At 46.1% G+C, this 27500-nt stretch overlaps 2 protein-coding genes across 5 annotated transcripts in view; both read right to left on the bottom strand.

Moving 5' to 3' along the window:
* Positions 1-614, bottom strand: part of LOC310799706 (retinoblastoma-like protein 2) — an 11560-nt gene extending 10946 nt beyond the window's left edge. Inside the window, exon 1 of the mRNA XM_083662293.1 lies at positions 540-614. Within this exon, the coding sequence (XP_083518419.1) occupies positions 540-613 (74 nt within the window). The 5' untranslated portion in view covers position 614. The remainder of the gene's footprint in view (positions 1-539) is intronic.
* A 3859-nt stretch (positions 615-4473) lies between these two features.
* chd9 (chromodomain helicase DNA binding protein 9) overlaps positions 4474-27500 on the bottom strand; it is a 120186-nt gene continuing 97159 nt past the window's right edge. For 2 of the 4 annotated variants that reach the window (XM_083662377.1, XM_083662374.1), the window contains exons 23-38: positions 23209-23298; positions 21744-21847; positions 21278-21395; positions 20914-20989; positions 20580-20628; positions 19281-19542; positions 18327-18532; positions 16700-17602; positions 16121-16287; positions 15311-15565; positions 14015-14192; positions 13429-13574; positions 11164-11397; positions 9669-9818; positions 9364-9468; positions 4474-8856 (exon numbers count right to left, since the gene is read on the bottom strand). In XM_083662377.1, coding sequence (XP_083518503.1) covers positions 7852-8856; positions 9364-9468; positions 9669-9818; positions 11164-11397; positions 13429-13574; positions 14015-14192; positions 15311-15565; positions 16121-16287; positions 16700-17602; positions 18327-18532; positions 19281-19542; positions 20580-20628; positions 20914-20989; positions 21278-21395; positions 21744-21847; positions 23209-23298 — 4048 coding nt within the window. In that variant the 3' untranslated portion in view covers positions 4474-7851. The remainder of the gene's footprint in view (positions 8857-9363; positions 9469-9668; positions 9819-11163; positions 11398-13428; positions 13575-14014; positions 14193-15310; positions 15566-16120; positions 16288-16699; positions 17603-18326; positions 18533-19280; positions 19543-20579; positions 20629-20913; positions 20990-21277; positions 21396-21743; positions 21848-23208; positions 23299-27500) is intronic. The other 2 variants (XM_083662375.1, XM_083662376.1) reach the window with 2 other exon arrangements.

Here is a 27500-nt window from a genome sequence, read left to right as displayed (position 1 = left end):
TCGCTACATGTGTAGAAGCTCGATAGAAAGACCAAACGATTGCTCACCAAAACGACTTCCCCTGAGCTTTTTTCTCAATTGAACTTACTCAATATTGAAACTTAACGTTTATTCATTATTGAAGCAGATGAATCGGTCTCCATGACAACCAGATGCAACAGCCTATCTGTGCCCATGTGTGCCCCCATGTGGCGTAAATAACTCTGAGTGCTACTACTGATGACGGCGAGTGTCTGCAGAACCGAGCTGCGAGAGGAAATCGGAGCGATGTTGTAATAAAGCAAACACACCAGAGAGTGTTTACGGGCATTATAGTTATGACAGTGATGAAACAGCCGAGTACTGTTGCGTCTTATTGAGATCATCAGCACAGTTGGAAAGCATCTGCGAGCAAAACAGATTGATTGCTCGGCGGCAACCTGTCGCACGACGACACAAAATACACTCATCATTTATGATTAGAAACCCTCAGATCCCCTTACACACACACAACATGGCCACAGTGTAATACGACAACACTGATTGACGGTGTTGCTAACCTGAACATAGCAGCCAGACTGTCACTGGGGCCGAACCTGGGCCTTCCCAGGTTGCCCTGAGGCTGCGTTGCCATGGTGACCGCCACTACGCTCGATGCCGTGCTATTGGACGAGAGAGTCAGAGGAGGAATGGGCACCTGTACAAAGAAAAGAGCATAACAGAGTAACAGACACTGTAAGAACGGCGTATTCGAGTCAGGGATCACGGCAAGGAAAATAACCACCAATTTGAATTAAAAATAAAAATAAATAATGAGACAAATGTTATGATGTTACCTGTATATTATCTGACTACTCTAATAAAAACATTATAAAAAATAAATAAATACGGAAATGTATTTTCAGGATAGCATTTATTTACGTTTTGTATTCTTGTTTGATATATATTTTTTATCATGTATACCACAAATTCACAAATTAAACTCTTTTCCCATATTCAAAATGTTAAACTGAGTGCAGATGGGTGTATCACGCAGGGCTATTTAATTACTCAATTACAAATTAAATTGGACCAGATTTGATTTGATTTGATTTTTTAAGTAAAGCCCTACAGTATTTGCTAATTACTTGTGACCCTGTTGACCTTACATTCGTGTTTGCCCAACTTTTCCAGAGATCGTAGATGGGCCAGACACTTTCGGCAGCCTATTTAAAACGTGTGTGTGTGTGTGTGTGTGTGTGTGTGTGTGTGTGTGTGTGTGTGTGTGTGTGTGTGTGTGTGTGTGTGTGTGTGTGTGTGTGTGTGTGTGTGTGTGTGCTGTGTGCGTGCGTGCGTGCGTGCGTGCGTGCGTGCGTGCGTGCGTGCGTGCGTGTGTGTGCGGTCCTCTCTACCTCGTAACGGCTAGGACAGTCCTGTCTGAATGGAAACTCTGTTCTTCTAATCATTTGCACATGTGCTCTTTGTCATTCTGGGTTACTGTCCTAACTGAGACAGACTGACTCCACTGTGTGTGTCTGCAGACAGCTAATGTGTGCTGGGAGCGGGGGGGGGGGGGGGGGCGTACTAACCAGTGAGATTGCTATAGCCAATGGAAGTCGGCTGGGCAATTATAGCATGACTGAAATCATGACATCACTCTATTTACACACCATGCCACACTCACAAGACTGAAATCATGACATCACTCTATTCGCACTCAGGCATGCCACACTCACAAGGCTGAAATCATGACATCACTCTATTTGCACTCAGGCATGCCACACTCACAACACTGAAATCATGACATCACTCTATTTGCACTCAGGCATGCCACACTCACAAGACTGAAATCATGACATCACTCTATTTGCACTCAGGCATGCCACACTCACAAGACTGAAATCATGACATCACTCTATTTGCACTCAGGCATGCCACACTCACAACACTGAAATCGTGACATCGCTCTATTTGCACTCAGGCATGCCACACTCACAACACTGAAATCATGACATCACTCTATTCGCACTCAGGCATGCCACACTCACAACACTGAAATCATGACATCACTCTATTCGCACTCAGGCATGCCACACTCACAAGACTGAAATCATGACGTCGCTCTATTTGCACTCAGGCATGCCACACTCACAAGACTGAAATCATGACATCACTCTATTTGCACTCAGGCATGCCACACTCACAACACTGAAATCAGGGAGAGTGAGAGAGTCTTTTCCACAGCTGCCGTTTCCAGAGCAGAGCCAGCCACCCTCTACGCCAGTGGGTCTCAAACGGGGGTATCATAACAAATGATAAGTCAATTTATGTAATACATGGTCTGCTGCCAGCTCATTCAGGCCACATCCTCTTCCTGTTTGTATATTACTTCCTGCCTCCTCCGGGCCGGCCTTCACTGACACTGCTAGATTAGACTGGCTGCATCAATAAAATAGGCCTTACTTTCGCTTTCTTACACGTGCTATCCTTTTAAATCTGCCCATAGCTATTTTTGTCCTAAATTGATTATAAATAAACTTAAGTCGATGATTCACTACTGGGTGGTGCTTTAAAGCATGTGTACTGTACAATAATTAACTGCAACAGAGCTATTTTAAAGTCTACTGTAAAGCGTGGAAGAAGGTAGCTAGTTCGTTATAACTGAAACATAGACGTGATTATGACTAATAATGTTTTGTGTAAAACAACAATAAACTTTTCGTGGCATTCGTCAGTCATCTCAAGAGAGCAGAGCCAGCAATCTGTTGATTTCTATTCCCTCTACCAAAACAAACACGTCCAAACACAGAACACAAGTTACTGTTACTTACCAGTCTTTCAGAGTCTCTGATGCCTGTGTGTGTGTGTGTGCCGTGGGCCAGGCTGTGCAGTGGAGTGGAGTGGTGCAGCAGCAGCAGCTAGCTGAGCTGGTTGCTCAGCCCTGGAGGAAGTTCAGCTCATTGGCCTGGCTCTCAGCTCAGCACAGCAGACAAGTCTCAACTTGTCATCTGCATCTGGTTGCTATGATCAGCAGCACTGAGCAGCAGAGCTCAGAGGTGACTCACACACCGGCCGGGGAGCGCCACCAAGGGGGGAGGAAGGGATGCCACAGCAGGGCAGGGACAGTGTGGAGGAATGAAGAATATTTTATTAACCCTTTCTGATAATAACATATAAACACATAAACAAGGCCTGCTTACTCTGCTGAATAGTGAACTTTCACCTTTTGGAATTTGGTCAAGATTTACAACTATGTCACAGTTGGCATACTGTATAACATTCGTGACTGAAGCATCTTTCCAAACGTGGGAAAAGATGAGTGCAGATTTTTTTCTCCCAGCATCAGCACCCTGTAAAGGACAGGATGTGACATCACAGCACCCTGTAAAGGACAGGATGTGACATCAGCACCCTGTAAAGGCCAGGATGTGACATCACAGCACCCTGTAAAGGACAGGATGTGACATCAGCACCCTGTAAAGGACAGGATGTGACATCACAGCACCCTGTAAAGGACAGGATGTGACATCACAGCACCCTGTAAAGGACAGGATGTGACATCACACCCTGTAAAGGACAGGATGTGACATCACAGCACCCTGTAAAGGACAGGATGTGACATCAGCACCCTGTAAAGGACAGGATGTGACATCACAGCACCCTGTAAAGGACAGGATGTGACATCAGCACCCTGTAAAGGACAGGATGTGACATCACAGCACCCTGTAAAGGACAGGATGTGACATCACACCCTGTAAAGGACAGGATGTGACATCAGCACCCTGTAAAGGCCAGGATGTGACATCACAGCACCCTGTAAAGGCCAGGATGTGACATCACTCAGCAGCCTGTAAAGGCCAGGATGTGACAGGATGTGACATCACTCAGCAGCCTGTAAAGGCCAGGATGTCATGCTTTTGCTGGATTCCACTAAGGAAACTATATTGGTGGAAGTATAGTGCAACGAGTGTGGGGAACATCATTCACCAATAATGTGACTCTTGACACATTTGTGGTTCACTAAGATTTAAATAATATAATATAGCACATTAAGTGCTTATAAAATGCGTGCATGCATGTATAGTGTAGTTATAGCATAGACAGAACTCAGTGTTAGGATTGTTATTGCACGTAACTGCCTGCACACAGTGAGCAATGATGTTAGTGTGGTAAACCACTGTCTTGGTAGCTACAAGTACTCTGGCACTTTTATGAAAAAATAATAATAATAAATAAAAAAAAGTAAAAAATAAATTAATCACATCTCAACTTGAACTGGGGGAAAAAATGCTTTTAACTCGATCTATAACGCAGCATGAATACCTATAGTAAGTGGCATATTACCTATAGTATACCTATAGTAAGTGGCATATTACTCAAATTAACCTTCAAAATATTCTGTATGCGGAGAAGAAAAGCAAAGTGAAAAGTGCCCCCCAAAAAGTGTAACCTCCCATTACACGTTTTGTCGACCGAGGCCCGCGGCAAAAGAATAGGCACATGCAGACCTTATGGATAGTCAGAAGAATATGTTTAATAAAAATAATTAAACCTCAATTTCCTCTATAGAACTTCATAGAAAGTAATCCAATAAATTACAAACGACTTTTAAGACGCTTTTTCCTCCACTACATAAAGAATTATTTTGACTACACAGACCACAACTTGAAAATATTTCAACTGTCCAATGAAAAAAAAGAAGAACAAAAAGAAAAGAAAAAACGACTTCAAGGTGACATTTAGGATAATTATCAAGCTTGAAACAAAAACCAAAAAAAATGACAAAGGCAATAATTCTAGTCTCGTCATCTCAGCGACTACATAATCTGAAGATTCAAAGACGACCCCATGTACAGCAGTAATGTGGTGGTGTTTTCCTCAGTCTTCTTGCATATTGGTCATTGTTTCCTTGTGTTTGTTTAGAGCAGGTTGAACGCTGCTTCCTCGCACAAAACCTACAGAAGAAATCAAAACGAAAAGCGAAAAGTAAAAGCAAACGTTAAAGTCCAAATTTTAATGTTCTCTTTTTAAAAGGTATTCACAATGTCAACCTATTTGCAGTTTCACATCCTCAACAGCAGGCCCAGCGCACACAGTGGTCAACATAAGCCTGTTTGAACAGAAATAGTCCGGTAAATCACCTTACTGTACAGCAGAAATAGCTATGACTGGGCGTTTTGCCTCAGGGCACTACGAGTTTAAGAAGAGAGAGCGGGGGAACCGTAGTGATACAAACCGACAGTGGCATCGTTTGCGCTCATCGCTCAGGACGTAGAAAAATACGGTATTGTTATTAATAGAAATCAAAACTGCCATTGCATCACAAGCAAAAACCATGGTGAGGTCTATAGAACAGGCGTACGAGAAAAAACCATTTACGAACGCGTTTGCTACAGCGACAAAACCAACATGAGCAAAGTCATGGGTTACCACAAGAGGAATCAGTTGGGACGCTCCATTGCCCACCCCCCCCCAGTCCAAACAAAACCTCTTCCTCGTCTCAGAACCCAATTTGAAATGTGTTGTCTAACAGTCCACTGTGTACCAGCAGTCCTAGAGCAAGCACTAGAGAGAATGACGGTACAAAGGTACTTCGGCTTGAGTGAAATCCTGGAATAAAATCCTGGAATAATCCTAGAATTAAAACAAACACAAGCATGGAGCATGATGATGCAGACAGATCTGAGGAAACTGTTTTTTCCCCCCCAGGCGAGTTGAACGAGGTACAGGATAAGGGCACTTCTACATCTAGCTGAAGCTCCAATCATCTCTAGCTGAAGCTCCGTTCGTCAGCAGACCAGAGTGGAGGATCGGGGTGGGATAGACACACCAAGCTGGAGCACCTTCCTACAGCGAGCCCCATCTGCTTCAGTTGACAATTCAATACTTGACCCGACGATACTGACAATTACTACAATCTTAGCCACGTTTTTATTAAACACTTTAGCGCTTGTGCCGTAAATCCTTCTTAAGACTTTGGTGGTCCGGTGTGTGGGTTATTGTCATGAAACACTTAAGCAGTGAGGAAGCAAAATCACAAAGGAGGAGTAAAAAAAAAATCTCTCCAGAATTCAGAATGTGCCACTGGCACAGTGCCAGTATCCTCTCCAGTGTTCAAAGGGCAAAATCAAATAAAGATGTCATGATTTCACACTAGTTGCATGGCTTCTACTTGTCATAGCTTTTGCCATTAGGTCAGTTCAAGGCCCCCCATCTCAATACACAAAACACACACTGGAAAGTTATGGAGGCGGTAAGATGCCAAGTGGGACGACAAGCCGAGTGCAGATGGGCAGAGCATGTCCAAGCCAAACAAAACAGTGAATGGAAGCTCTCAACAATGGCCTCCAACGTCACACACATTCCAGTTGGGAACAAGGACACGCATACGCACGTGGGACAGGACACCCATAAACACGACCCACGCACCCGCGCACATTATTTGCACAGTGAAGCCAATCCCTTTAGCTCAGTTGAGGTAAGATGCAGTCAAATACGTCAGGGGTGCGAATCTCTCCGTGTGTGTGGTCAAGAATCCTGAACTCTGCCACGACACAGGACAGACAGAGGAGATCTCTGAATCTTCTCGGGACTTGACCACAGTCTGAACTCAATCTTCTCAGGACTTGACTACAGTCTGAACTCAATCTTCTCAGGACTTGACTACAGTCTGAACTCAATCTCCTCAGGACTTGACTACAGTCTGAACTCTGCCACGACACAGAGACCTCTGCATCTTCTCAGGACTTGACTACAGTCAACAATGGGCAGGTTTTGGCACACAGTAAAAGGTTGCTTTCTGTCCTCACAGTCCAAGGGGTTTTATGAGACCCAAACACCATGGTCAAAATGAACAGATGTGCCAGTGAGAGTGTGAGCTTACTATGGCTAGCTAAAGTGCGCCTTGGAATAAACTTTGTGTGTTTTGTGTTGCATGTTCGATTTGTAAGGTGAGGGTGAAAGTGAAGAGTTTAATTCTAAAACGAGACGTCCATTTGAAAATAAAGGACACCTCGAACATCATCACAGCAACAGCGTTACAAAACTACGATACATCTTGAGGGATGGTCGTCAACTTGAGTGCTTGACTGACAAAATAATACTTCTACAGAGTGGGTTGGATTCCCATCTTATAGATTTTGAATAAGGAGCTTCGGGTGAATTTGGTTTCCAACATGGATGTTGCAGACCGCTTTAGAAGCAAACTCTTCAGCTTGATGACGTGAAGGTAGGTGGTTGGCAGGTAGGGCTGCGAGTTGTGCAGTGGGGTGGAATATGGCCGACAGGATCTACAGCTTCAGTCACATTCATTAGCTGCCCAGAGTTATTGCTGACACATCCAAAGTATGATCTGCAAAGCATAAGTGTCAAGGAACCTGTAAAAGTATATTTACAAGAGAAACCAACATATCTGTCAAGTTCAACCCCCCACACTCAAAATATATTAATCGTAGAGCTCGACGAGAGCGTTTTATGTAGTTTCACTTTTTTAATAAAATTAAATCCTGACATGATAATTACAATAATGCCATTTTGATTTCTTTTTTTCCTGTTTGTTGCAATTGTACATAATTGTGTGGTACAAGTTCACAAAGAGTTCAGAAATCTACTAAAGTTTGACATGCAAAATGTCTCTCAAAACAAGACTGTACCTTGTGAACAAACACTGAAATATCATTTCAGCTCCTTTTAAGTTATAGTTCTTTTTTACCGTTTTTTTTTCTCCTCCCCGTTTTTGTTTTTGAGTCTTTATTACACAACATTTTAGTTAGTTCTTGTATTTACATGTAAAGAAATCACAACGTTAAGTGCAGGAAAATCCATATATATGTGAATATATGTATACATTTCTAGGCGATACATAAATATATTTATATTTATATATTCAAGGGATCAGTCCTCATCACTGGAATCTGAATTGTCCGACGATGAGGAGGAGCTCCCAGACTCTGATGAAGATGACTCGGCTTTCCCCGAGCCTTCAGGACCACTGTTCTCCTTTTGTTCTGCTGACTCCTCCTCCTCCTCCTCCTCCTCCTCTTCCTCCTCCTCTTCCTCCTTCTGTGCTGCGGGCCGCTCCGCCTCCCGTGGCGACGGCTGGGAGGAGGCGGACAGAGGAGGAGGAGGAGGAGGAAGCAGAGGGGCGGGGTCACTGTTTGAGCTGTGCGGCTGTGCGGCAGACACAGGAAGGTTAAGGCCTGGAGTGAGAAGCATCCCTGGGTAAAGCATACTGGAGAGTAACAAGGGGTTAAGAGACAGCGTGTGAGCGGAGGCCGCCGAGATGGCGGCTGAAGCACTTAGTGGGGCGGTGGTGGCGGAGGAGGAGGAGGAGGAGGTGGCGTTGGAGGAGGAAGAGGGAGGATCCCCGCTCGGGCCCTCTGTCCTTTCTCCTTTGGTGTCCGAGGTGTGGGAGGGGGCTTTGGAGGCAGAGGGCTCGCCCGCTCCTCCTCTGCCGGCGGTCCCCCTCGCCGCCTTCCCCTCGGACCCCGCCCCCGCCGCCGCGCCCTCCTCGGGGGGCTTCCCGAGCAGGCCGCTCATGCTCAGCAGGTTGGGCAGGCCGGCCATGCCCGACAGCATCATGGGAAACATGGCGGCCAGGTTGCTGGCGGCCATGTTGCCGGCGTCGGGCGGCAGCCCCATGAGGCCGGCGGTGAGCTGCAGCGACTGCAGCTGCTGGAAGGCCTGCAGGCTGCTCAGGTCCATGCCGGAGAGCAGGCCGTTCAGGGGGTTCAGGCCCAGCGAGGCCGCCACAGACGCCGGGCTGGACGGTACCGCTGCCGATGCCGCCGCCGCCGCCTTGGCCAGGGGGTTCTTGGGTCGCCGTCCGCGCCGGCTCACCTCCTCGGGAACAATGGGTCCCGTCAGGATCCGGTCAAACATGCTCTCCGGAAGGTAGCCCTGGGTGACGCATAGGAGACACACACACACACACACACACACACACACACACACACACACACACACACAGGGTTAGCCTTTAGCTTGGCAATGCAACACAATACGATCAGGTCTCCTAAACAGAATGACAGGTACATACCTTTTCCAGACATGACATTTTTATCATTAACAACACATATAACAATACATGCAGTGACAGTGGGGTCTGCAATTGTGTCGTCACACATGTATTGATTTTTGCAATTCCCAAACTTTCAGGACCTGAACATGACCAAATTCATTTTCGGTGCTATTCCAGACTTTTCAAACCTGCACAGGAGGCAGTTTTGTCCTACCTGATGTTTCAGAGTTAGATAAGTGTTAAGAGAAAATTTTGATCAGACTCACATTATCGTTCAGGATCCCCCCTTTCAGTTATTAATTTAAATACATACGCATACTGTAATATGTAGCATCATACACATACTGTGCTCTCCTCCACATGTATTGCTAAACTAGACGACTCACCGACTGTTTGACCACATCCGCCCACTCGGGTGGGACCCCGTACTCGGGGTTCTCCTGAAGGAACCGGCACAGGTCCTTCAGAGGAGGGGCGAAGGCACCACCAACCTACAGACAGGATCGGAGGCAAAACATGAACCACACTATAGAAAATAAAATGCTAGGTAATGACTACAGACAATATCTTTCACCACACACGCACGCACACACGCACGCGCGCGCACGCACACACACACACACACACACACACACACACACACACACACACACACACACACACACACAGACACACACGCACACGCACACACCTTGCGTGCGTTTCTCCTGTTGATGATCTGGACCCGTTCCTCTCCCGTCAGGCTGTTGACATCGATCTTGTTGGGGTTTCTGCAGCGGTGCCGCTTCTGTTTGGGCCGGCCGTCCTGGAACTGGAACTGCATCTGCATCTTATTTACCCCCTGGACACCAAATGGGAAATTACACGTAAAAAAACAAAAACACTAACTGGAGAGAAATTCTTTCAGAAAAACTTTCAAGGTCTTGATTTTTCCTTCTTTTAATCCAAGCATTTTCAAGTAGTTTCCATACTTGTGGCAACCCTATTATCTGTTTTAAACATCTACATACATTTACTTTTTTCTAGATGTATAATACAACTATATATAGTATTAGTTTATATATTAGTATTATATATTATATTATTATATAGTATATATATATATAGTACTGTGCAGAAGATTTTCTTTCAACCATCTCAGGCAACATCTTCCATTCACTTTGATCAGTTTCTTTGACCCTGACAACTCAACCCTTGATATAACTAAAAGAAATCTAGGAAAACGTCTTAAAGTGTCGACTTACGCAGAACAGCGACCTCAAAGTCCCTGGGAAACCCAAAATAAATCTGCATTTTGAGTTCATCACACCACAGGGACCTATGTTAATAAGCCACCAGCCAAATATGAACGATGATGAACGTCGCAAAGTCTATAAATGTAGGTTTGAAAGTCATGGAGAAACTAGGCACGATTCTCCCCTCTGGCTCCTTGTGGGATTGTGTGGGGGCGTGTCTGCTGGAGCCGAGCGGAGGTCTCGCCCGACGTGCACTTCCTCAAAATCACGTCCAATCACGAGCGCTCTGCAACGATCACGAGCGCTCTGCAACGGCACTTTAGCTCTGATTGAGACTCGAGGCAGACTGAGTGAAAGTGAAAGTGGAGCAGGCTCGCTCAGAGACTCCCACTATGTTTTATAAATGTCGTAAAATAATCGAAAATACCCCACCAACAGATACAAAACCATGAGCATTATGTGTGTAATGTACAGAGTAGACTTTTGAAACACACATTTAAAGAAACACAATGTTTAGAGGTGAGGTGAGGTCCCCCCCCTGAAGGTTTTGTAGAACGCATAACTGCAAGCTACTTTATGATTGGATTCGCATAGTGACGTCAATGGGCAGTCAGTTTTGGAGCCATAAGCACGGCCCACTTCAAACCCTGCCTCAGCAAACAATGACAACAGGGAAATGGTGATATTTAGGATTTGGGTTGAAACTAATGTCTCAAACCTTTTGAGGCTTACAATTAGTCACATAGGACCCTAAGTTACATAGTTAGAAGGTGTTTGTGGATTTCGGTTTCCAGGGTCTTTAAATTCTTTTTGGGGGTGGAATTCCCCCACGTAATACTCCAGAAGGAGAGCTTGCACCGCAGCACATGCAACAAGACAGGGCAGGAGAGTCTGAGGGGGGAAGAGGAAGAGGAGTGAGGAGAAGAAGGACAGAAGGGAAATGGAACTCACGGGGATGAAGGCCCCCGTGTCGGCCACAAAGCCCGGGTGCTCTTTCAGCCACTCGTCCAGGTCTTTCCTCCGGGGGGCGTCGTCTCCGGCGAGCCGGGTGCCATCTTTGAGGTTGATGACGGGGACCCTGCTCTCCGTGTCCATGGGGCTCTGACTCGGCGCCTGGCTGTAGCCCGCCGCCGTGGCCACAGCGGGCATGCCCACCTGGCCAATGCCACCCCAACCTGGGGGCACCTGGGGAGACGCACGGGGCGCAGACCAGTGAGGAAAAAGGGCTATATTCGTATAGAGTTTGTTGTCATCCAAGTGGACTTAGTGGTATAACATACAATTTTGGACATATATGCTCTCCATCGCATTGATCAAACTATACACATCACCAGAAACAACAAACAACTTTGAATCTCACAAGAAATGTAACCAATAACAAAGTAATCAATTCACAACATATTCATATTGGCCTACTGTATCTATGCTTACAAGTAACATTCTGCTATAGGTTGAGGCCACGTCTCGTCATAGACGCTGGTTTAGCTGGCTCAGCCTGGCTGGGGGGCGTGGTCAGGGTGGGGTAAAAACCCCCGTTCTATCCATTCAGCAAAGTTAGAATTTAGCTGATAGCCCAGCCCAGGCAGACACGATCGGGGATTTAACCACCGCGGTAAACGCACATCTGAGCAGACGTCTTGTGTTCTGCTCTAGAACCCCCAAACATGTAGTTTAGAGCCGCAGCACCGTCTTTTGGTGAGTCAGCCCATGAGATATATGGGCGGTTTTACCCCACTCGCGCGCCGGCCGTTTAACATTTTGTGGGCGTTCCCAGACATGCGGACTGTCTCTATGCGCCCGAAGGGACTTTTACAGCCCTGTCCAGCCTCATTGACCATTATCCACTCATCAACTTCAACTTCAATGTCCCCGAGGGGCAATTTGGTTTGCAGCAAGAACACACACAGCACATGACAGACAGTACAGCAAAGCACATGACATACAGTACAGCAAAGGGGAGGGAAGTGCAGGGTGCAGTGGTCTAACAGAACAACACAGTCAGATCGGTGACCAGCCTGCACGTGGTTAAAAATCACAGCAGCAATAGCAGAAGTAACAGCAGCATCACACCATAATAAAAAAACAATAAAATACAATACAAATAAAAGATAGAAAGTAGTGGAAAGTGTCCGTGCAGGTAGAGTACAATGCCAAAAACCAGGACTCTGTCAGTCGCAGCAGCAGTGAGAACAATAAAACAAGACAGATCAAAAGTACTGGAAAGTGCAAGTAAAAGTGACCGTGCAGGATAATGGATAGCTAGCTCCTCCCCCTGGCCAGAGTTCAGAATAGAACAGATGAAATGAATAGATCACTTACGATCATGTGACTGCCCGTAATGTCTTATGTCAATGTAGTCAATGTAGTCCTCTTCAGCCACCCCCACCCCAAGCCCTACCCCCGTTTTTTTTTATCCCATTTTTATCCCCCATTAGTGATAATTTTTAATTTGTTTATCCTGGTTGCTGCTCCACCCTCTGCCGATCTGGGGAGAGACGAAACTGGCTCCATGCTTCCTCCGAGACATGGGCAGTAGCCAGCCGCTTCTTTTCACCTGACAGGGGAAGCTTCACCGGTAGGACATAGCACGTGGGAGGATCACGCTATTCCAACGAGTTCCCCTCCCTCCGAACAGACCAGAGGAGGCACCACTTCAGCGACCAGGATATTGCATGTTTTTGGTGAGGGGTTCCTATATGAAGGAAACCCCCCAGGGGGCACGGGGAGAACATGCAAACTCCACACAGAAAGGCCCTTTTTGACGACCCCACCCGGGCGGTGGGCACTCGAGGTCATGCGGACGGGCACGCACTCCTTCAGCGCTCACAGCGTCCCAGGTGGGAATCGAACCCAGGACCTTCAAGCTGTGAGGCAACAGCGCTTACCACTGCGCCACCGTGCCCCCCCGAACATGTAGTCCTCTGTTGTTCATGCCGCAGAGATCCTGTTCAAACCTAACTGCCTCTCAGATATGAGCTCATGTCTGCTTGTTGTCAGAGGATCAGGTGTCTCAGAAGAGCCTGATGGATTCCAAATTTAGCATCTTTCTTGGCAGCCTGGATTCCCCACGACAGGACCATGACCCTCGCATCTTCATGTACATATTCTACTGAATTGGCAGCACTATTAGTTAGAGAGCCTTGTTGCATGACAGGTAAGACGGGGGAACGAGGGTTGAGCTGGAGAAAAACGGTTAAAGGTCACATTATTGCTTACGCGATCTGGCAAAGTCGGGGCTCTGTTTCTGTTCATGAAGAGCAGGTCCATCCCCTCCACGTTCTTCCTCCTCCCCCTGCGCCTCTTCACCACCGGCTGGCCATCCACTCCGTTCAGCCTCATCTGACCAGCCAGACCTGGGGACACTGCAGAAGAACCAGCCATGTTAGCTGTGAATAACTGCACCATAAATACATCGAATTTACAGAGAAAGTATGAATCTTGAATATACAGTCTAGGATTATTTTTTTTAACCTGTCATTGCTGTTGGTCCTTGTATGAAAATCTCTGACAATATATTTCAGACGGAGAAGAAAAAAGGCAGAAAAAGTATGTACTGTAGTAAGAATGTAAATAACAGTGTAAACAGAGCCGGAAATAGAACGACAGCGATGTAGCTAGGGTTTTCATACTGTAATTATGGAATGGGCCTTTCAACCAGCTAATGCTAAACCTCACACTTTAAAGTCAAACCTTCTTCAAAATGTTGTTTTGCTGCCATCTGGTGGCAACACAAGGAAAACAGGATAGGCTGCCACAACACGAATGCACACGTCTTCATAGACCTATTTGTAAGTGAACGCACCTTGCTGGAAGCTGCTCTGTGGCTTGCTGATGTCAGCCAGGCCGGTGTCTGAGGCACTCTGCAGCTCATGGAGCCGGGCCAGGTACTGCTGCTGGGCCTGGGGGCCCTCCTCTGACTCCAGGGGCCTCTTCAGAGGGAGACCCTGCTTCTGGAAGGTCAGCTTCAGTCCTCCCTCCTGCTACGCACACAGACACGCAGGGGGGTCAGACAGGTGCGCAAACAAGGGTATTTACAATAGAACCATAAGTCAAAAATTACAAATTAAAAAGGGGCAGAGTTTAGTTGTTTTTGATGCCTTCTCAGACTTTAAGTCCAGAGTGTATAAGTAAGCAGTCAGGATGACGAAGAAAGTAAGTGTCATTGTTCCAATTCTGTATATTGTTTGGTTGGTTGGTTTATTTTTTATTTATTAAAAAAAAAGCACTTTGAATTGCCTCTGTGTATGAAATGTGCTATACAAATAAACTTGACTTGACTTGACTTTATTAGTATCATATACAAAATCAATCAGAAATGTGTGTTTTTTATGATAAAAGGAAAAGCGTATTCAGATATGTTCTTGTTAGTGGTACTGGGAGAGGTGAACACACAGTGGCTAGTGGCTAGTAGGGCAGTGGGAGAAGAAGACTAGTTTGGAGTGTAGCGCGAAGCCATGTCAAGGGAATAGCAGCATCAGCAGCAGCGCGTTATCGCATTTTACGGGTAACATGCCGTCGTAATCAGTGCAGCCACGATGGCAGAAAATGTCAGATTTACGGTAAATATCGTTGTCGCCAAATAACCGCAGCGAGACAAAAGAATGAAATTGATCGCATCAAGTGTCGTCAAGCCTGCCAAGTTAATAGCCATGCTGCTGCCCACAGGCACACCAGGGAACACCCACAGCCAACGGCTCCATTTCAATCAGTTTAGAAGACTCCCCCCCTTCCGTCCAGAAAGGCTCAGAACTGAACCTTCTCATTATCTTCTCATATGCTGCTTATGTAATCACAGCCTCAGAAGCCCAATTCAAATTGAGTGTGTGGGAAAAAAGAGGAAGGCTGCTATTAAGTCAATGTATCGTCCTGCACAGGCAGCCAAAACCACCAATCATCCTCCTGCACAGGCAGTCAAAAGCACTAATCATCCCCCAAAGGAAAAGGAACAAACACCAGAGAGCAACATGCTGAACACCGCAACAACCGCTCGTGGTAGCAGAAGCGGTAGGGGTCCTACAATCGCGGGAGCAGGAGCGGAAGAAGAGGGAGGGAGGAGGAGGAGGAGGAGGAGGAGGAGAAATGAAAAAAATCTACATACATCGTTGAGTTTGACTGAGAACTCCTTGTTTTCTGCAACATGCAGCTTCTTCACCTTTGACCCCTGTGGCGAGGCAGAGGGGTCCTCTGAGGTGGTGGCGGGGGGCAGGCTGCTGCTGTTGGCGTTGTCCAGCAGCTTGGTGGTGTAGAAGGAGGCCACCGCGCCGCCCGGCTCGTAGGCCCGCCGCGTGCCGGGCCACTTCCCCTTCAGCACCGCCTGGCAGATGCTGTCCAGGCGGTTGATCATCACGCGGTCCTATACGCCACGGCAGCAGAACAGGAGATCAGAACAAATTGGCATTTTTGGGCATTTCGTCTCTCTTATTCTCTCCCTCAAGATTTTTTTTTGTTTTTTTGGTTTATTAAATAGTATATATATATATATATACTGTATATATATATATACAGACACACACACACACACACATACTGTAGAGAACGACAGGATACGACCATATCAGTTGGATTTTCATGTACATTCTTTACATGTAAATAATAAGGCAATGATTTGTTACCATCTGTACATTAAATTAGTCCCTTTTTTTTAGAATGCCTGTTTTGGTTAGCAACAGCTATCACCTGAGACTTCTGTAATCAGGAAACATTACTCAGGTTGTTATTCAAAGCACCTACTGTAGATCTAACATCAGCCAAGCTTGGGGTATTTCCAAAACGTCTCCAATTACATTTGACTAGACCCATTCGGTTGAAAGACTAAAATGGACTCAGTGGTTGGATGCTTTTGTGCCTCTCTGTCATCACGAGACGTATCGATGAGAGCGATCAGGTTGCATGTGTGTGTGTCGTTCACCTTTGGCCAGTAGGAGGCAGCCAGCATGTACCCGCCTCCCTGGAAGGGATGGGAGGAGTTGGCGACGCCGTTCTCGGCCACGTGACTGTCCTGCGTCTCGTCCTGCGTCGTGCTCAGAGACGCCACGCTGTCCTCGTCAAAGCCCTTCACACTCGCCTCTGCAGGCACTGACAACGGGGACAAGACGCGCGGAATTCAGAGGCAAACGTTAGCAACGAGCCAGATGCCTTTCAGTCTATGGTAGGATACTTTCATCTTAGATTCATTTCTAGAGTGCACACACAGCATCAACGACATATGCATAATACACATGTGAACTGATCGTGACAGTTACTGCTGATGTTGGAAATTACACAGGAAACGCAATGATGCGCGACAAAGCCAAGGGCAGTAACTGTGGGTAGAAAAACGTTTGTTCCTGCACTGCACATATGTGTTTTGATAATGCTAACATTGATAATGCTAACATTGATAATGCTAACATTGATAATGCTAACATTGGAGAACACTTTTTGACAGACAGATGTAAGAAGTGATTTACTGACAGAGCAACAGGAGGTCGACATCAGGGACACTCACCTTTCTTCTTGCCTTCCTCTCCCTCGCTCTCGGTGTCGGACGAAGACGACGACGAGGACGACGACGAGGAAGAGGAGGAGCAAGACGAGGAGGAGGAGGAGCTGGAGCCGGAGCCGGAGTGCGAAGAGGAAGACGAGGACGAGGACGAGGAAGAGGAGCGCGACGAGGAGCTGGAGGAGGAGCCGTCCGTGTCCGTCTCCGAGCCGCGCTTGGCCTCCTTGCGGCCCCTCTTGGCCTTCTTGGGTTTCTTCTCGGAGGAGGCGTTGGGCGTGAGGGGCTTGGTGCGTGCCGCCACCATCTTCTTCTCGCTCTCCCCCTGCTCGGGAGCCGGCTTCTCCTCGATGCCCGTGGGAGTAGCCGGCGCGGCGGGAGGAGGGCTCCAGCTCTCCCTCTGCTTCTCCTTGCTCTCCTCTCCCTCCGAGGCCGGCTCCTCTTTGGGCACGATCATCGCAGCAGAGGGCTCCGTGTCCCTCTGTGCCGGAGGAGGAGGAGGAGGAGGCAGCGGCGAGCCGGTCAGCAGCAGCGAGGTGGCGGCGCCCGCCTGGTACTGAGAGTGTACGAGCGGCGTGGGCGCGCGCGACTGTTGCTGTTGCGCAGTTCTCGTTTGGCTGTAGTTGCGCTGGGCGGCCATGAAGCTGAGCTCCGGGTCGCGGAGGATGTGGTAGTCCGTGCGACTGACGCCGTGCTTGGCGGCGCCGATGAGCAGGTCGCGGTCGTGCGTGCCGGGCTCCCACCACACGGGCAGGTCCGAGCCCATCTGGCACAGCGACAGGCGCTCGTACAGCAGCGTGTGGCGGAGGACCTGCTCCCTCACCTGGCGGAGCAGCTCCACTCGGTAGAGGGTGCGCGACGCTCGTTCCTCCGTGATGGGCTGGATGGACAGAGACGGGTCCACCGCAGAGTCTAGAGCCAAAGACGGAAGGAGAAGGACGCAGGTGTGAGAGAAAAGCACGAGGAGCTCATTAGCAGCTACGCTACCACGGAGGCTACAGGCCGTAGATCTAGTTTGTGTCTGGAGTTAAAGCTTCACACTGTTTACCTTCCCACAAATGATTAACCTTATCAGCCTCCCTACCTCGGGATATTGCTGAGCCAGCTTGTTTAGCAAGGAGCTGCCTACCTCTCTCCAGAATAGGAAAAAGCCTAAAGCATTGTTAACGACATCAACCTGACACCAGTTTGCAGAGCATTATACTCTGTGTGACTGTATATCAATGCACAACGTCAACATGACAGCCGCACATTTCTAAACACAACGTTTCAAAGACAACCAGCTATCATATTAGCGTTGAATTATAAAAATATGCTATTATTTAAAGTAAGTACGCAGCGTAATAGAGGTAAGCTAACATTCTAAGCATTCAAATCAAACACTTGTTAGTGAAACAGGAAACAGAAAAGCATACTCTCTTGTTCTGATCACTTTTTTACAAAGTTATGAGCAAAATGTTGAGGTTATCTCCAGCAATGTGAACGAAGGGCTCTTCAATTCACGGTACATAAATAAAAATGTAGAGTTTGTCTCCAAGTGTGTGTGTGTTTGTCTGCAAGTGTATGTGTGTGTGTGTGTGTGTGTGTGTGTGCGCACGTTGCACGCCTGTGTGTACATGCACGTAGGAGCTCTGACCTCCTTCTTTGGGCGGCAGGCGACACACCCTCCGGCACATGGCGGTGAACGCCCACAGGTACTTCTGCAGGCTCTCGTCGGTCTTCTTGTGCAGCCGGGCCATGGCCCTGAACTTGGTCCAGTCGAAGCGGCCGAGCGTCGGGTCAAACACCACGCCGAACGTGGACACCACCCGGTAGAAGTCGGCCTCCTCTCGCCTGGTCCATCTGAAGAGGGTTTGGAACAGATAATATAGCCAGGGAGTCAGCAAGTCATCGGAGTCTGTGGTGAGGAATGGTTTGGTTTGGTATGGGTACTAAGTTTGACTTTGCTGTGATATGTTGGCAGGTTGGTTAAGATGTCTGCCCCAGTGTCTCTGACTCGCGACAACTATTGCCAAAAAAAACTGATCCTGAAAGAATGGAAGTCCCCTTCTTCACCTTCCTTCCAATTGTGGTTGACGGACATGATCTCTGTTATAAGGATGGAGAGGCTCAGATCCCTGAGAGCCCACTCACTTGGAAAGTTTCTAACTGTTTGGGACCCGTTTCTGGCCTACCTCGACGAGGTTGGGGGGGTGATGGGTGACTTGCCTGGCTGGTTCCTATTGGACACCTCATGTGGGACCCCATGCACAACACATCTTACAAGCACATAAGCACCCTATATGGACGGTAGCATATTGTAATAACTGTTGATATTATATGTATGTTTTTCTTTGTTTTCCTTTCCTGTGTCTGAGCTTGTCTGTTTGTTTTGTTCATATAGTGATCAAATTGAAAATAAAATATATATATTAAAAAAGCTGTCTGCCTAGTTGTTGAAGCTTTGTTACAGCCAGTATGGGGGGGTTGAGCGCGTGGGGCCAACAAGTTAATTGCAGACACTGCATGATACTTTTTCTTCCCCAGAATTATTCATCGGAATTAGATCATGAATCCTCAACCGATCGTCCATTAAGCTCTACGGTCTCACCTCTGCTGGCGTTCAAGCTTAGCAGCCATCTTTGGGTTGAGGGTGTCGTTGAGGGTGGGGGGCAGTGGGCAGAGCGGTGTGGTGGTGGCCAGCAGGGGGTGCTGCGGGTGAGTGGTGGGGCCCTGGCTCTGGTGGATGTGCAGGATCTGCCGGCTCTTGGTGAAGCGCTGCGAGGCCGTGATCAGACGCCTCAGCCTGGCCGTGAGCACGGACGGAGAGGGCCAGTAGGGCGAAGTGTCGCCCTCCATCGCCGGAGCCGCGTCTGGATGACAGCAAATATACAGTACATACAGCATTCAAATACACAGAATATAACAGAATATTTATAGGGTTCATACCACACATTTCCACTCATTCATATTAGGGGTGTCAAAAATAATCGTATAATCGATGCATCGCGATGCAGATGTGTGAATCGAATCGTTGACAGATGAATCGTTGAATCGTTTATGTTTAAATTTCTATTGATATTCAGATTTTAAAGCACTTAAAGTAAAAAAGGGCGTTGGTATTTATCTGACTGCTTGTATTAATTGATGGAAAAGTAGCTATGTGCAGCAATAATACAGAAAATTGAGGATTTGATACGTGGAGCTGCGATACTTTGAGCTGTATCGAGATGCATCGTGATGCATCATGGAATCGAATCGAATCGTTGACAGATGAATAGTAATCGAATCTAATCGTGAGCCCAGTGAAGATTCACAGCCTAATTCATATGCTTGACTTTTCTGTAACTATTACATGACAAGTAACTACTTTGACCAGTATTTGTCAGTGTAGATGTTAAACTGTTATATTTTGATGTTGAAAAGGCAGATATAAAGGACTTGGCTTATTAGAATTGGCAGGGAATGTGTTATTTTGGTTAATATTACTGCAAATTGCAAATGTAACCACGCTTGCAGCCAAGCTTGACATTATATACATATATATATATATATTCCTGTGACATTTGAATACGTTATGGGGTCATTTTACTTGGCTCGGGTGCCATGCGTATGATGCTCTGATGAAGGCGTGCATGCTGAGACAAGTTAGCCTGATGTTCAAATATGGTATAACTGAGGTTATAACAGGGTTTTTTGGGAGTGCCACCATCATTCCCAAAGTTTTGGCTCATTTTTGTTCAATGCAAGTTTTGCATGCGTGTCATTTTCTATCACTTCTTCAGAACCTTGAAAACATCTTTCAAAATTCCATGACTTGTCCGTGACTTTCCATGCCTGCGGGAAGCCTGTATTTAAATTCATAATATTGATGATAATCCCCCTGTGGATTACAGGAGTCAATACTCGCCTCCGGTGTTGTCAGTCACGACCAAGTCTCCAGGAGAAGAGGCGTCATCCTGCACAGGAGACAACGTGTGTTTATGGAAGGACAAGGCCAATACATGAATAATATGTAATAATAACAACAACAACAATAATAATAATAATAATAATAATAATAATAATAATAATAATAATAATAATAATAATAATAATAGATTGGATTTATATTATAGGAGATATCAAATCACAATCACAAACTAGCCCAAATATTTGTACCCATAAACAGGGATTCATCACTAACTTAGACAGACAGAGTACTTGGAAGGCAATGTGCCCCCCTACGTTTCCTACAGCCTTACCTCCATCATATCGTCCTTCAGCAAGGCTGGCCTCAGCAAGGCCGGGTCAGGCTTGTACTCTGGGTCGTCCACGTCCCTGCACACACAGATAACACAGTGGCAGTCAGTGGAGGCCAAACAGAGTGACTGGGCAGTGCAACACGCCCCGCTCTCTCTCAACAACCGCCTCACACACAAGAACCTGCTCTGTGTTTGCTAAGTGCAATTGAAAAAAAAAATCTGGAAGGAAACATGATTGAACGGGTTTACTTCCTTTACAAGCAGGATGCCGGCTTACCTAATAACTGCCAGGGGTTATGATTTTTTTTTTTTTTTTGATCTGCAACTACTGTTTGCCAGGACTGATGTCATGTGATGTACCCACCCATCCATGAAATCATTGGCTCTCTGCTCGGCAGCGATGGCCTTCTCGTCCGGCCGGCCCACGCGCTCTAGGAAGCAGAGGGCTGGATCTGCACGGATGGTGTTGTACTTCTCATAACCTGCGGGGGGGCAACAGGAGGATAAGCAAACACCGACGTCGGTGAAGGATAACGGCATGGAAACTCTTAGATATGGAACGCACGCACTGGGTGGTTTCCCAGTTCCACAACCACTTCATACCTACGGAACACCGGTATGCCACAGAGAGCTATGATAAAATAAAATAAAATAAAATAAAATAAAATAAAATAAAATAAAATAAAATAAAATAAAATAAAATAAAAATAATAGTAGTGACCTTTCCCCCTAAATGGACATCATTGTAAAGCAATCTGCTATGGAATTATTGTTATATCATTTGTTATAATGGAGCCAGTTACAGTAGGAGTACTGTAGGGGTGACGCACCGTGCTTGTAGATGCCCAGCAGCAGACACTTGTCAGCGATGGCATCCCACCACAGGGCTGGTAGCTCCGAATTGTCCGGGTCTGGCACCCAGATCTTGACCTCACTGAGGAGGAGGAGGAGGAGGAGGAGGAGGAGGAGGAGATGTGGTCAAATATCAGAGGAGGAAAATCTTCAGAAAGCATTGAGACCCTGAGGTTCTAAGTTTAGGTTTACAGTTTAGGTTTACACCCAGTTTAGGTTTACACCCAGCTTCTCTGATAGAACACGTTATGAGCTGTGATAGTAGCCATTCACGAGACAACATTTGGGACAATGTAGTAAACCTAGTCAAATGTTTCCTGCCAGTAATATCTCTTGTTCCAGCCACTCTGCAGGACCCAGAACACTGCTGGTTTTCATTCTAGCCATTAAATCAAGGACTATGTTACACATGGGATGCCATGGGGAAAGCAAATATTGACCAGGTATGACAGAAAACCAGGAGCACTCTATGTCCCAGAGGACCAGGATTTGGAAACGCTACAGTTACAGCAGCAATACCGAGTCAACTGCTGGGCCCCCCGTTGGCCAAAAACTGTCCCTGTGTCCCTGTGTCCCAGGAGAATGTCCCTGTGTGCCACTGCCTGAGGAGAATGCACTGAGGATAGGACACAACTAGGATATTAAAAGCCTCAATTCCTTCTGGTGTTCTCAGCACAACTGCATGCAATGTTTTGTAACCATAAAAAACACCACCACCAAAAAACATATTGATACTAAATGAATGTTATCCAGTCGCAATATATTGTAGGGAATGGGGGAACGACAGGTCCGTCTTTGACCAGCAGGTGGTGCTCTCCTATTCCTTTGGCTGATCAGTTGTTTCTTGCTTCAACAGGTTGTTGCTACAGTACCATTATGTGCCAATTACCATGCTCACGGTTTTAAACATTTGATTTACATATTATGAGAGAAATGAGGATGATTTTGCAAGATAAACCTATCAGGCAGCTATTTCACCTTTAGTTAGATGTACAGTATGTAGTATGTCTCTATAACTGTGAGCTTCTGGGGGGAAAACCACAAATAAACCCATCCAACCTTCTGGGTTTATCAACGAGATGAATCCAGCTACTCTGTTTTCTAAGCTGTTCAGAAATCCTACAATTATTTTAGCTACGGTGATCTGTTGACACAGTATGTATGGTCTATTGTTTATCGTGTGTCTTACATCACTACTGTACATTAGCTGTTGAAATGCCGCCTTGCATCAATGCGACCAATTCCTGTAAATGTATTGTATTTGTTGCACAAAGTGATTCCAAGTCTGCCATAATCAAGTTGTCGAATAATCCTCACAATGATAAGACTATGGGTAAGAGAAAAGAAGAGGCTTGTCTTTCTATTCCTTTCTCTCAGGCACTCATGTTCAAGGTGAAGTCGTTTGTGTGTGTGCAGAGAGGAGTAGGTCAAAGTTCAGCTCACCTGGCGTCCACGCCGTCTAGCACCTGCTGCGCCTGGCTTCCGATCACCTCTTGTTTCAGGTAGTAGAGCATTCTGACGCGCAGCAGCACCCTGCGCACAGAAAACCCACCGGTCACCACAAAGCCCCGAGCGCGCACAAACGCTGAGCGAGCAGAACGCCTGCTTTCACACACGCACGCACACCCACACACCCACACGCACGCATACACACCCGCACGCGCACACACTGTTTCCCACACATACACCGCGACATGTGTTGACCACAATGCGACAATGCACAGAAAGTGAATGAGTGACACTAATTCAGCGTCAGTGCTAAATGCATCACAGTAAATGGTTTACACACACCAGGCCTGTACTGTACAATCCTACCATGTCACTACCATACACTCCTAAGCAGACACTCAGAGGCTCAAATGGTAAACCTGATCCTACCATGTCACTACCATCCACTCCTAAGCAGACACTCAGAGGCTCAAAAAGGTAAACCTGATCATTGATGATGAGCTGAGGAACACAATTATTTTAATGCCCTGTTTTACATCTTACAGTATAGACCAAATCACCGTGACGTCACCATGTAAACAAATTTACTTCCGGGTACCACTTGGGGAAGGCGGCAGGTTTAAATGTGCGTGTTGTCAAATAAATGCTGTCAAACCCTCTCGTTGTTTTCAGCCGACTACTTTCAATTTAAATGGTTAAACGGTTGGTAAACATGCTTGTCCGACGTATCTAGCCTTTCTTCTGTGTTTGTTTTATGTAGTGTTAGCTAGCTAATAGCGTTTGTTTGTCTGTCAAACTCGCTGTTTTTTTGCAGTCGTTAACGTTACAGAGTAACCTCGCGTCACTAGGCTCTTCTCGGCGAGCCTGGTACAGACAGAGCTACTGACGCCACGTCAATTTAATTTAGCTTCAAGTCTACTCTAGTCTGGTCCAACAGGTAAATTAGCTAGTCTGGTCTCCACTAACGTTAGTGAAAGTGTTGTTATGAATTAGGGATGCACCGATATGAAAATTTTGGCCGATGCCGATAACCGATATTAACATTGCTGTTATGGCCGATAACCGATATTTACCGATGTCGATATGATCTGTATAAAACCACATTTTTATGATCATCACATTTTGTACATACTGAAAAACACATGTTAACACTGAATTTGAAAAAGTTATGCATTTCTTTATTTGCAAAGCCTTTGGAAAAGCCCATAAATCATAGATTTACTGCATTATTTCATATCAATGTGAAGAATTTGGCTGATAATGATAACCGATATTAACATTGCAACATCTGACCGATACCGATATGACCGATATGTTAAAAAATCGGCCGATACTGGCCGATACCGATATGATTGCCGATATATCGTGCATCCCTATTATGAATGATATTAAACAACAACACAACACGGACGAACCATTTTTGTCTTCTTTGTCTGTTTTTGTCTTCAAAACGTCAGTTTGTGCCGTTCACCGCCATCATAATGTGTGGACCCAGGGGTACCCGGAAGTAAATGTAAACATCCCGGTGATTTGGTCTATATCAACAGCATCGTGACTATTTTCAACAACAGCATGCATGATACAGTAGTACAACATTATGGATTATTGGTGGACTAACTAAAATGTCAGCGTACGATTATACATCATTAGATGTGCAGCCCTAGCACAGAGTAAACTAACAATTATTTTCCTCGTCGATTAATCTGTCAACTATTTTCTCGATTAATCGATAGGTCTATTATAAAAATGTCAGAAAAGGGTGAAAACTGTCGATCAGTTTCCCATAGCGCAAGATGACATCCTCTTAATGTACTATCATAGAGGAGTAAAGAAACGAGAAAATATACGATTAATCATTTATCAAAATAGTTCTGCGATTATTAATAGTTAATAGTTGACAACTAATCGATTAATCATTGCAGCTCTATGGAAAAAGCACGCTGTACATAACAGCTCACCACAATAGGCCGATGTACAGTATTGCTTAGACCAGAGGTTCTCAAATGTTTTTCAGCCAAGTTTTACAATATAGAAAATATACCGGGGACCCCCTCATTCTGATTTGTGATTTTGGGCTAAGCTTGTTTCCACGGTAACGTGCTTGACTTTTAAATTGATAGGTTTGTTAGATTAGAATGTAATCCATGAACCATTTTAGATGTAAAGCATAACATATTTTCATTGAACTATGAAGCTTTGGCAAAAAAAAAAAAAGTTTTTATTTTTCTGAAAACTTTTCGCGGACTCACCTAGGCAAAGTGCCACGGACCCCCATTTGAGAACCACTGGCCTAGACTAATGTATAGAGACCTCACAGGGATTTGGATGGGAAGCCCTTGAAAAGAGGCTCTGTGGATTGAGTGAGCACAGAAGAGTCTCTCTCAGTGATCTAGTGGCCGTGCCCCGGTGAGGTAGAGAGAGGCTGACTCACAGCTGGGCTGACGAGCTAGAGAGAGGCTGACTCACAGGGGAGACATTAGCTCTGTGACGCATGAGCACACATCATAGCCAGCAGACTTGTGAGGAGAGGCAGAATGAAGTGGTGGAGAGCTGTGGTGCACCTTCACATTCTGCTTCATGTAGCAGGTGTTCTACAGTCAGGAGCTGTGGTGCACCTTCACATTCTGCTTCATGTAGCAGATGTTCTACAGTCAGAAGCTGTGGTGCACCTTCACATTCTGCTTCATGTAGCAGATGTTCTACAGTCAGGAGCTGTGGTGCACCTTCACATTCTGCTTCATGTAGCATATGTTCTACAGTCAGGAGATGTGGTGCACCTTCACATTCTGCTTCATGTAGCAGATGTTCTACAGTCAGAAGCTGTGGTGCACCTTCACATTTTGCTTCATGTAGCAGATGTTCTACAGTCAGAAGCTGTGGTGCACCTTCACATTTTGCTTCATGTAGCAGATGTTCTACAGTCAGGAGCTGTGGTGCACCTTCACATTTTGCTTCATGTAGCAGGTGTTCTACAGTCAGGAGCTGTGGTGCACCTTCACATTCTGCTTCATGTAGCAGATGTTCTACAGTCAGAAGCTGTGGTGCACCTTCACATTTTGCTTCATGTAGCAGATGGTCTACAGTCAGGAGCTGTGGTGCACCTTCACATTCTGCTTCATGTAGCAGATGTTCTACAGTCAGAAGCTGTGGTGCACCTTCACATTTTGCTTCATGTAGCAGATGGTCTACAGTCAGAAGCTGTGATGCACCTTCACATTCTGCTTCATGTAGCAGATGTTCTACAGTCAGAAGCTGTGGTGCACCTTCACATTTTGCTTCATGTAGCAGATGGTCTACAGTCAGGAGCTGTGGTGCACCTTCACATTCTGCTTCATGTAGCAGATGTTCTACAGTCAGGAGCTGTGGTGCACCTTCACATTCTGCTTCATGTAGCAGATGTTCTACAGTCAGGAGCTGTGGTGCACCTTCACATTCTGCTTCATGTAGCAGATGTTCTACAGTCAAGTCAAGTCAAGTTTATTTGTATAGCACATTTCATACACAGAGGCAATTCAAAGTGCTTCACATAAAATGGTTGACAGGAAAATAAAAGAATAGAAGAAGAGCTGTGGTCAGGAGCTGTGGTGCACCTTCACATTCTGCTTCATGTAGCAGATGTTCTACAGTCAGAAGCTGTGGTGCACCTTCACATTCTGCTTCATGTAGCAGATGGTCTACAGTCAGGAGCTGTGGTGAACCTTCACATTCTGCTTCATGTAGCAGATGTTCTACAGTCAGGAGCTGTGGTGAACCTTCACATTCTGCTTCATGTAGCAGATGTTCTATAGTCAGGAGCTGTGGTGCACCTTCACATTCTGCTTCATGTAGCAGGTGTTCTACAGTCAGAAGCTGTGGTGCACCTTCACATTCTGCTTCATGTAGCAGGTGTTCTACAGTCAGGAGCTGTGGTGCACCTTCACATTCTGCTTCATGTAGCAGATGTTCTACAGTCAGGAGCTGTGGTGAACCTTCACATTCTGCTTCATGTAGCAGATGTTCTACAGTCAGGAGCTGTGGTGAACCTTCACATTCTGCTTCATGTAGCAGATGTTCTATAGTCAGGAGCTGTGGTGCACCTTCACATTCTGCTTCATGTAGCAGATGTTCTACAGTCAGGAGCTGTGGTGCACCTTCACATTCTGCTTCATGTAGCAGGTGTTCTACAGTCAGGAGCTGTGGTGCACCTTCACATTCTGCTTCATGTAGCAGGTGTTCTACAGTCAGGAGCTGTGGTGCACCTTCACATTCTGCTTCATGTAGCAGGTGTTCTACAGTCAGGAGCTGTG

This window comes from Poromitra crassiceps (assembly GCF_964638095.1).
Source record: "Poromitra crassiceps genome assembly, chromosome: 28".
Taxonomy (NCBI): Eukaryota; Metazoa; Chordata; class Actinopteri; order Beryciformes; family Melamphaidae; genus Poromitra; species Poromitra crassiceps.
The sequence above is the reverse complement of the archived record's forward strand: the minus strand, read 5'-3'. Positions and strand labels throughout refer to the sequence as shown.